Here is an 11,530-nt window from a genome sequence, read left to right on the forward strand (position 1 = left end):
TGTTCATTTTTCTTCTGTTCATTTTTTGCGGTTCGTCCAATTTGGTGCCTTTCTCCACACTTGGCAACTTTCATTTATTTTATATCGTAACTTGAACCTTAGTATGCGCTTTTTTGTCCTCTGCGGCACTTACGGGCACTTTTGTTTTCGTCCCGGGGTATATTGTATTGTACTATAGTTACCAACGTTACTATCTTCTCCATCTTTTTCGCAACCAACAGGGATATATGATTTTGATTTTATTTGTCCATTGTTCTCGTTGCTTTTATAAGTTGTATGTGTCGTCTGCCGTTCTTTGATGTCCTAACTAGTTCTTAAATTAGAAGTCTCGGATTCAGAACTTTTCAACATCTCCCTTCTAGAAGACTTTGACGAGCGTGTTGGGACAGATGTAACAGTAAGAAAGCACAAAACAAACAGAGGGACAAAAACAGACATGTACAAGCTTTCAGTTTACAACAACATATATTTGACGCCAGCGAAGTCTGCACCAACAACCGTCGGTGGGGAAAGGGGGAACGAGCAAGAGGGAGAAAAGAAGGGAGAGAAGGTTGAGAGGGAAGAAAAGGGGGGAGGGACGGGAAGATAGCGTTTCCACATGCGAAGCTGATAGACGGCCGAAGGCCGAGGGGGGGTCTTGTTGTTCAAGGTTGTGCAACTGGAGTCCGAGAAAACGCCGGCCTCAGAAACACCAGTTCTGGTTTTGTCAACGAGAGGGATGGGGAGGCAATGTTTTTCTTGGTGGTAGTCATCCTATTCGCAACTCCAGCAAAACGGACGCCACCAAGCGGGAAAACCGGGAACCAGCCGGTCCAGGTCGCTCCGCGCCCCTCCGCGTCTCTGGTGGCTTTCGCGGAGACGTGTAGTCGGCGCGGTGGCGAACAAATAATGTATTTTGACGAAGGTCCGAATATTTCTTAACTTTGCCTGAGTGATCATTAGTGTGGTGAGGCCTCAGTAAATTGTTTCCTTCCATCACGTGTTTGAAAGCCCGTTTACTCCACAACACACGGTCGCGTGCTTTCGATTTCTTGGATGGGGAGGAATCACGGAAAAACGTTTTGATTTCTTGTCTGTCTCGAATCACATTCAAAGTGACGACTACTTGGTAGCTGATAAGTGGCTTCTTTATAAGGATGTAGAACAGTGAACTGAGGATGACAAACGAGGCATTGCACTGGAGGAAACATCAATGTTGCAGTCAAGTGAATGGGAAGGTTCTATAGCTGCTTTTCTTGAGTTTGGTTGTGTTCGGTTAGCTTCAAGATTGAGCCACTCACGCCGGTCGGGGCGTTGGCTATTCATCTTGGCTGCTTTTTGCCGAAAAAGCCTCTAGACCATACTGAAGGTGTTTGGCTAATTTCGCAGTTACTTGATTCAGGAAAGCCTGCTCGCTGCAAATGATGAATGAGGGAAATTATCTGTTTTCAAAAGGTGGGGGACGAGTCTCGCGACGTAAGATGCTGTCACGGCATTTTGACCTATCGCGCCTCCAATATTTATATTACGAGGATGTCGAAGCCAGCAGCATTATACGTCTACATTGGTCAGGTTGACCGGCCAAAAAAAATACTAATTTTTTTCCGTTCAAGATTCGAAGCAAAGTTCAATGCAGAGAGGTTCTGCGTGAATGTTCGATGAAGACTCTCTTCAGTTTGTCTCCGTGCTGCCAGCTATGGAACCATTTGGCTAAGTTTAAGTAGTATCTCTCTGCCTCTCAAATATACTTTTATTCAGCAGCTCACCTAATAGCTAGTCAACTAAGCTCATATTTCAACCCGAAGATATACTAATATCACCTTAGGGGGACATACTACGTAATGTAATACATAACCCGCTCGTCAAAATGACTTCTCGCTAAAATCTGGATTGAAATACGAGTATCAGCTGCTTAGTGGGGCGCCAGCGGGTTAACATGGTCCTTGACTCAAGAAGCGCTTGCTTAAAGGGACCATGAAATGATTTTAAAATCGAGTTTCATCCACCGCACGTCGTAAAAGGTGTGAAAAGAAACACAAAAACACAAAAATAGGGAGCCCAAAAAAAATTATTTGCTATAGAACATTTAAAAGAAAACTGGACTCTTTTGCGCCTTCCTTCCTTCGCCTGTTCACTACGATGCATACGCAGAATCGGTGCACGTCAGCCGAATCCACATCGCCTATTGGGTAAGAGCCTACCTCACCAGCACCGCGATCGTAAACAATAAATAGCCGGCGAATGTTTCCTAAAAGTTTTGTTAAATAATATTCAGATCCACATTTTGTAGCATGCTGAAGTATTCCTTGTTCGTCACGCAGATGCTGCCGTGGCTTGTTTGCCCGATCTGGAACGCAGGCCAGTTCATCGCGCCACAACATGACTCAGCGGACACGACCCAATTCCTGCATAGCAGCCACGATTGGCTGCCGCAAATCACGACGACATCGACGTCATCAGCAGCTGGACTACATAAGCAACAACGGGACAAGCAGGACTTGAGAGGGCCCGGCATCCACGCAGCAGCCAAGATGCTGAAGTATTCCTTGTTCGTCACGCAGGTTAGTTACATGTCAAATGCACATGAGTTCCGTAGTGACTGTAGATTTTTGTTTGTCCTGCCGGGTCCTCAAAAGTGCCATGAAATTCTGTCAGAATGTTGGGATGTTGTGGTATTGTTCTGTAAATGGCAACTTTTACTGTCCGGAGACGTAGAGGAAAACCCTGGGCCTGACGGAAACGTTGAGGATATGGTACGCCAGATTTTATCTAACCAGAACCGAATTGCTGAGGACATAAAAGAAATCAGAACAAACCAAGAGAATATGAAAGTTAACCAGTCACGCCTAGAAGCTAGTGTAAATGAGATTAACAGTAAAATCAACAAAATTGAGATCACAATGAAAACTGTTCAGGCTCTGAATGAAAACGTAAAAGAAATTGAGAAGAAGGTTCAAAGCCTCGAGAAAACGATAGAATATCAGAACGACCGATTGACTGACTTCGAGAACCGAAGCCGCAGGAACAATCTGCTAGTATTTGGAATACCAGAAGTAGACAAAGAAAGTGAAGATGATCTGAAAAAGAAGGTGATAAAAGAACTATTTGAGATTAAACTTGGTGTTCAAATCGCGTCCCTTGAAAGGATTCACAGAGTGGGATATAAACGAAACGAATCATGCAGGCCAGTCATAATAAAGCTGTTTAATTATAATGAAAAGTTAGCCGTGCTAAAGAATTGCAGAAAGTTAAAAGGGACGAAGATTAGTGTAAGTAGCGACTATGCCAGAGAGACCCGAGAAAAACGTAAGAAACTATGGAACTCTGCCTCGGAAAACAAAGCCAATGGGGATGAAGTGTTTCTAGTGCATGACAAACTCAAAATTAATAATCAGACCTTTGAATGGGATCTGAAGCAGGATCAACGATTCCCTACAAGAATCCACAGTGCAAGGGGCGAATGACTTGATAACCAAGCGAATGTTCCTGCAGAATTAAGAGTAATCAATCTAAACGCACGAAGTATACTGAATAAAGTTGCCGACCTGGAAAGTATATTGCTGTGTCAATCCCCGCACATTGTTATCATGACAGAAACATGGCTTACATCGGATGTAAAGAGTGACTGTGTCATTCCCCCAAACTACAAATTAATAAGAAAAGATAGGGCTTCTCGTGGAGGTGGCGTTGCTATCGCTGTTAAGATTAATATGCAATGTGTAGTCTTAGATCATTGTTTGGATGATATGCTGTTTTGTAAAATAAAATATGGTGATTTATCTTTTCTTGTCGTCGCAGCCTACCGTGCCCCGAACAGCCCTATTAGGTTTCTTGAGGATTTGGATGTTGTCCTTAATACATATGCTAATGATAATACGAGAATAGTATTGGCAGGTGACTTTAATTTACCTCATGTTAACTGGGACCTTTTGCATGCTGGAAGTGTGGACAAAGCAAATTGTGAAAAAATGCTTGAGATTGCCTTCGGCCACAGTATTACCCAAGTGGTTAAGGACTTCACTAGAGTAACCGATACTACCCAATCTGTGCTGGACTTAATTTTTTTAAGTGATAATATTGCTGACTATAAGGTATCTGTGGTTGATGGCATATCTGACCATAAGATGGTTTTATTGACTATAAAATGTGACAAAACAGCTGTGACTTCTGTGCCGTGTAGACTCATATACAAGGACTTTGAAAGTGCCGACGACACAAGTATTATTGACTATTTAGAACTATCGTTTAATTCGTTTGAATTATTGTGCCACAGTGGTGATGTTCAGAGTGCATGGAACTGCTTCAAGGAGATAGTTTTCTATTGCATTAATAAATATGTACCGAACAGGATAAAAAAGACGAAAAGAAATAATCCGTGGATCACAAGAAATATAATACACATTAAACGCAGACTGAAAAGGTGTAGAAAAAAGAACGGTAACAGTGTTAATATGAGACAATTAAGTCAACAACTTAAAGATATGGTGAAAGCCTCTAAACACAGTTACTACACAGTAACGCTTCAAAACTTTCTAAAAAACAGCCCCCAAAAATTCTGGCGACATCTAAATCCAAAAAAAGAAAGCATAGAGCAGATCACATTAGACGGAAGGGTAATAACTGACACCAGTGTACTAGCAGATAGCTTCAATTTGTTCTTCCAGTCGGTATTCACACGCGAGGCACAGCACGAAAATAACGAGAACAATGGGGAAAAACTGACGGAGCAAAATGCACGCAATGACAGTGATATAAATGCAAGGTCAGGATTTGAGCAAGGTTATGATACCGTACACACTATGCCAGAATTGATAATAACAAAAGAAGGAATCTTATCAAAGTTGTTAGACCTTGACACAAAAAAAGCGTTTGGCCCCGATAAGATACCTAATATGTTCTTAAGGCGGTACGCCGAATGGATGTCGTTTTATCTACATTGCTTATTTGTGAGTTCATTGCAGTCATCGCAACTTCCCACGGACTGGCGTTGTGCACGAGTCGTTCCAATCTTTAAAGCAGGAGACAAGCTGACCATAGACAATTACAGACCGATTTCCCTAACATCCGTAGCTTGCAAAGTTATGGAACATATAATAGCCAAACACATATTACATCACCTCGATACTAATCAGTTGCTTTATTCCAAACAACATGGGTTCCGCTCTGGACTGTCAACAGTAACACAACTGGTTGAAACGGCTCATGACATGGCATCCATATTAAATGACAAACAGCAACTGGATGTAATTTCTATAGACTTTTCTAAAGCCTTTGACCGGGTGCCACATAGGAAGCTTTTGTCAAAACTCAAAACTTTCGGAATAGAGCCAATGATAATAAATTGGATAAATTCTTATTTAACAAATCGAAGTCAAAGTGTTGAAATTAACGGGCATGTTTCAAATTCCCTTCCGGTATATTCGGGTGTACCGCAAGGTTCTGTTTTAGGGCCCCTACTGTTTTTGATGTACATAAACGACATAGCACACGGAACACCACCACATATTCATATTAGGCTTTTTGCAGATGATTGCATCATTTATTCAGCAATTAAATCTCAGGATCAACAAAGAGCTCTAAATGACTATCTGGATCATATAGAAGAATGGTGCGACCACTGGGATATGAAAATAAACTTTACTAAATCTGTATATTGTCACATAACTAAAAAACGGAGCACACTTCCATTTCAGTACTGCATTGGAAATACAGAACTGGGCAATGTGGAAAGTTTCAAGTACCTCGGCGTTACTTTTACGAGAGATTTAACCTGGTCTAAACACATTGACAATATTTGTTCATCGGCATATAAAAAGCTTTGTTTTCTTAGACATAAATTAAAACACGCAACAAAAGAGATAAAGACAGTAGCTTACAAAACATACGTTAGGCCCATCCTGGAATATGCTAGTGTCGTGTGGGACCCTTACACAAAGAAAGACATTGAGAGTTTAGAAAAAGTTCAACGACAAGCAGCACGTTTTATTCACTGTAACTATAGACAGACGGCATCCCCAACGGAAATGCTCCGAAATAGCAATCTAGAGCCCTTGCACATAAGACGAGAAATCGCACGCTTGAAATTGCTCTTTCTAATAATTAACGACAAATTGAACTTAAGTTCAAGTAAATACGTTCTTCCCTCAAGTTCAAAACGATCCAGTAGATTAAACCATACAAAAACGTGCCAAACTTTCAAAAGTAGAATTGATACGTTTAAACAGTCATTCTTTGTTAGAACAATCGAAGCCTGGAATCAATTGCCCAGCGAGATTGTAAATATTGAAACGGTGTCTTCCTTTGAGCAGTCTATCGCACAGTTGTTAAGCCAATAGGAGCATAAACAGGACATTTGAAGGGTGAAAACTGTTGTTGTTGTTGTTGTTTTAATACTATGTAGAATGTCATATTTTTTCTTGTTTCTTCCAAAAAGAGTTGTGTCTGCTGGCTTTTTCCTTGTAAATTCCGCGGCTTTTTTGTGTATGTAATTGTATTGTTATAAAATTCTCCCTGTAATGACCCTCAAGTGAGGGCCGACAGTATTTCCAAATAAATAAAAATAAAAATAATTAGAGATGTGTGGCGAAAATTGCCAAATTTGATAATGCTGAGAGCCAAGCGCCATCTATCGTGTGGTAAACGAAGCAACTACTGCGCGTGCGCAGTAGGGCAGGGCCGCCAGTTACTTGGGTGACGGCGACCGACGAACATTTATTTTCTTTGTTTTCCTTCCTCTCAAAACTCTGACTGACTGAACGTTTATTTTTCTACGTGTTCTTCCCGCGCGTGCCGACTTCAAGCAGCAAGAAAACAGTACTTAAAACAGACCACGACGAACAAGAACGCTGGATTCACCGACTCCGACGAAGCGTATAGGCCTAGCAGGCATTCCGACTCGGCGCTGCGTTGCTTCGTCGCAAGACCGTCTGCCTACGACCGGCTGGCGTGCTAAATGGAATATGCCCGCGCGACCCTTGTGGACCCTTCCCGTATTATAGTTTGATCACTGACCTCAATTCTAGATTAAGAGGTGAGGAGGTCAATCTCTTCCCCTTGTTTTCCGAGGCAGTGTTGACGAACACTCGTCGAAAAGGGACTCTCGTCGATTCTATCTTCTTGTTTTGTGTGATATAGAGCTGAAATAAACGCCGTATGGATTACCTTCGTAACACGGTATGTACACTTTGTTACATGGTATGCCATTTTTATTCTGACAGACTGCACGTGTCGACCCCGGTCCAACCTTTCTTTGCCGAGTGTCGCGTCAGTATCGAGTTGCAATCGTAAAAGAACGGTCCCGAAGCGCTTACCAACAGCGCGAATACAAGACTTCCATCAAGCGCGCGCGTCCGCTCCGAGTGTAAGCAGGTATTTACGTGGCTCTTGCTGACACTCGTAGTTCAAACGTATCTTTTTTAACGTCGGCTCGCTCCTGCATCTCCGAGGCCGCGAAAAACGCCATCTACGTCGCTTTGCAAACGACTGACACGGGCCGGCCCTTCTGCCAAGCACTTCCCAACAGGCATACCGGCGTATGGGACTAGTCCCATGCTGTCGCTGTAGCGCAACATATCTCATTGAATTTCGCTCAGCTGCGATGCGGCGATGAGAGGCGCCGATTCAGGAAATACGTCGGTGACATCAGCGCAGTAAAACCTACCGGCGCACCCCAACTCGTTGCCGCTAACACTCCCATGCTCCTACTGCCGAGAGAACTTCCGGTTCCGGAAACGGTCTACGTCACGGCTTCTTTTGCGGTCAGTTGGAGAGAATGAAAAAGTCGATATTTCAATAATTTTTTGTGTAAAAGTTAATAAACCGAGACGAAAACGGATGCCTGTTCGGCATTCAGTGAACATTGACGGTTTAATGTAAAAGTTATCTGGAAAAAGTAAAAAGGTCATTTCATGGTCCCTTTAATTTTCGTAATTTTCCTGCAGCCTGTGTTGTTGACCGAGCAGACGACTGGAGCTGTTTCTTAAACGCGGATACGCACAAAGGTTCGATTTCGCGGACAGATAAGTCGCATGGTAGAGGCATGCGAGTTAGTTGAAAAGTTACTTTCTGTGGAACGATTCTGTAGTCATTGCCGCTTTCCTTAGATGATCAAAACTGATTAGTATATTACCGCCTCTCCGGAGCCCATAGTTTCGGTTTTGAACGAAATCTCCGAAACGAAAGTTTGACATGAAAAGAACAAAAAACACCGGCAAAACAAAACTATGCTTTGCAAGTTTATCTGGGCCGGCTACACTTAACCGTCTCAGTTCAGACACCTATAAAATTGGGCATTAAACAAAATAAAATCTGTTAAATTGAACGCGCCACCTGTTCAGGCGGCCCGGCCGAGCCGACGCGACCTGGACTCAGCCGCCATGTTTGTTTGGTGGTGGCGCCCCCTATAGGTCGCTGGAGTCGCGAATAAGCTTCAATTATCTCCCTCCCATAGCGCTCCCGGTGCCCCCCAACTACTTTGGTCTCGTTGAACAAAGGCGTGCATGCCTGGCACTCCTTACCGTGAACTATAATAGGATGCAATGACCCCTCTGGCTGTGACGCGCATTCAATGTGGTGTTCTCGGAGGCGATCATTTATGCATCGGCCTGTTTGGCCGATATATTCCGCACCGCAGGTCAAAGGAATCGAGTAGACTTTTTCTTTTGCGCATCGAACGAATTGAGAGCCGTGTTTTTTTGCACATGCTGGGGGGGGAACTGGCGTTGTTAACCAGTTTGCACATGGAACCCAGTTTGAACCTGCATTTGAAAATGACCTTGGTGCCAAAGCGGGACGCGAGAGACTTGACGCGGTGCGCCACGTTATGCATGTAGGGAATGCAGGCGATCCCCCCGCCCGGAGCAGCCCGTGAGGTGCGGGGAGTTCGATTTACGATGAGCCTCCGCGTGACAGAACTGAGTAGGTCCATCGGGTAACCTGCCTTGAGAAGGCGGTTAAATTGTGTTTTCACACTCGAGGTTGAGTGGTGACTGCACGACCTGCTGCGTGCAGAGGTGATCAACGAAGTGACCACCCCCGTCTTAACGGACCTGGAATGGGAGCTGGAAAAGGGAAGAACTGGTTTCTCCGAACGTTGCCGAAACGCCCAGCAGATACCCGTCGTAGTCGTATTCAACCTGATGTCTAAGTACTGCAGTCCCTCCTCCGTGGGGTCCTCTCTCTTAAAGTTGAGGCTGCCTGCCGCGCTGAGAAAACAAGGCGAAATAGAATGGACCGGGGTTCCTGTGGGGTGAATTACAAGATAGTCATCCACATAGCGCACTACCTGACACCCGGGCACGATGCTCCGTAGTTCCTCGTCGATTGTCCTATCAACGAAGGAAAGATAGATTTCACTCAGCACTGGTGCCAGGCAAGACCCAATGCATACACCTGATTTTTGAATAAACACTTCTCCGTTCTGCTCAATCATTGTAGAGCGGAGGTAAAGCTGGAGCAACTGGATAAACCCAGACAGTGGAAGGCCTGAAGCGTTCTGGAACCTGCACAGGCCGAACTCATTGATGGCCTCATCAACGCACTTAATTAGGAAAGGAATGTCTAAACTATAGTACATATCCTCGACGTCGTAAGAAAACACTGACAGTGGAACGGGCGCGCTATGTAAGGGGGTCAAAACCGTAATTAGCTCGTTAGAGTTACGAATTCGGAACGGCTGGGAAGGGGTGAGAAGGGAGAGGTGTTTTTGGAGAAAAAGCGCAAGGGGCTTCTGCCAGCTTCCGCCTTCCGAAACAATGGAGCGGAAGGGTAATTCCGGTTTGTGAGTCTTCGCTGAGAAGAACAGGAATAAGTACTGCTTGGATGGTTTCATGACGGAACTTTTGAGTTTCGGGAGATTAAGCTCGGAGCACAGCTCTTTAACTCTGGACCGAACAGACCCCGAAGGCCGCCCCTTTACTCGAAGAAAGTTTTTGTCAAGAGCTTGTTCTACCCTCTGCCGGTACTGGTCCTCACCCATGACGACGAAACCTCCAGTCTTGTCGGCCTCAAGAAGCTTGAGGTCTGAAGATCGGAGTTCATCCACAGCTGACTTGACGGAGAACTTGGTGGAGGGCGCCGGCACAGGGTGGGCGCACACGGATCGCAGCGCTGCTCCCAGGAACTCGTGGCGTTCTTTTTCTGGAACCGTTGATGCCACCTGATGCACCGCAGCTAGCTGATCGATTCTCGACACCTGGGAGTCCGGTGCAAACTTGGGGCCACATGAAAGGGCGGTCTTGGTGTTCTCAGAGAGCTCGACTCCGGAAATATTAATTGGCGGGTCAAATCTTGAGCTCGTGTTAGCCCGGCTTGAGGTGGCCACCCCCGCAATTACATTCCTCCAGGATGACTCCAAGAGCTGCGCAGCGGCTTCTAGCAGAAAGATAAATGACGCGTGCTTGCCGTAGGATGGTCCGAAGCACGATGTCATGAATCCCGGAAGAACAACCGCTGTCAGTCGGAGCTCTTCAGACAATTCTTCGCGTGATATCTGCATGATCCTGTGACCTGATGACCAGTTGTGGGAGTGGAAGCCGAGGGCTTGAAACACCGAGGGGTGCACGACATTCTTGCGGACGCACAGACCCAATGTCCGGAGGCGCAGCTTGAGGAGGGTTTGCCTTGAAATGAACATGGCAGCACGGAGGAACGTAGTAGGTTCAAACGAAGATGATGGGGTCTGAATGTGGGATAAGGGGCGGGTGGGGTCGTGCGACGGGTGCTGGGGCAGGGGGCTGGGACGGGACATGCTCACTTTTACGTATGAAGACTTTGACGAGCGTGTTCTTCGAGTAAAGGGGCGGCCTTCGGGGTCTGTTCGGTCCAGAGTTAAAGAGCTGTGCTCCGAGCTTAATCTCCCGAAACTCAAAAGTTCCGTCATGAAACCACCCAAGCAGTACTTATCCCTGTTCTTCTCAGCGAAGACTCACAAACCGGAATTACCCTTCCGCTCCATTGTTTCGGAAGGCGGCAGCTGGCAGAAGCCCCTTGCGCTTTTTCTCCAAAAACACCTCTCCCTTCTCACCCCTTCCCAGCCGTTCCGAATTCGTAACTCTAACGAGCTAATTACGGTTTTGACCCCCTTACATAGCGCGCCCGTTCCACTGTCAGTGTTTTCTTACGACATCGAGGATATGTACTATAGTTTAGACATTCCTTTCCTAATTAAGTGCGTTGATGAGGCCATCAATGAGTTCGGCCTGTGCAGGTTCCAGAACGCTTCAGGCATTCCACTGTCTGGGTTTATCCAGTTGCTCCAGCTTTACCTCCGCTCTACAATGATTGAGCAGAACGGAGAAGTGTTTATTCAAAAATCAGGTGTATGCATTGGGTCTTGCCTGGCACCAGTGCTGAGTGAAATCTATCTTTCCTTCGTTGATAGGACAATCGACGAGGAACTACGGAGCATCGTGCCCGGGTGTCAGGTAGTGCGCTATGTGGATGACTATCTTGTAATTCACCCCACAGGAACCCCGGTCCATTCTATTTCGCCTTGTTTTCTCAGCGCGGCAGGCAGCCTCAACTTTAAGAGAGAGGACCCCACGGAGGAGGG

At 45.4% G+C, this 11,530-nt stretch overlaps 1 protein-coding gene across 1 annotated transcript; it reads left to right on the forward strand.

Moving 5' to 3' along the window:
- Positions 1-2,270: 2,270 nt before the first annotated feature.
- On the forward strand, positions 2,271-6,545 carry LOC121835701. Its single transcript, XM_042290152.1, has one exon. It carries the CDS (start codon positions 2,271-2,273, stop codon positions 3,441-3,443), a length of 1,173 nt encoding a protein of 390 aa, XP_042146086.1. The 3' UTR covers positions 3,444-6,545.
- Positions 6,546-11,530: the final 4,985 nt, after the last annotated feature.

This window comes from Ixodes scapularis, unplaced genomic scaffold (assembly GCF_016920785.2).
Source record: "Ixodes scapularis isolate PalLabHiFi unplaced genomic scaffold, ASM1692078v2 PGA_scaffold1__304_contigs__length_218370807, whole genome shotgun sequence".
NCBI lineage: Eukaryota > Metazoa > Arthropoda > Arachnida > Ixodida > Ixodidae > Ixodes > Ixodes scapularis.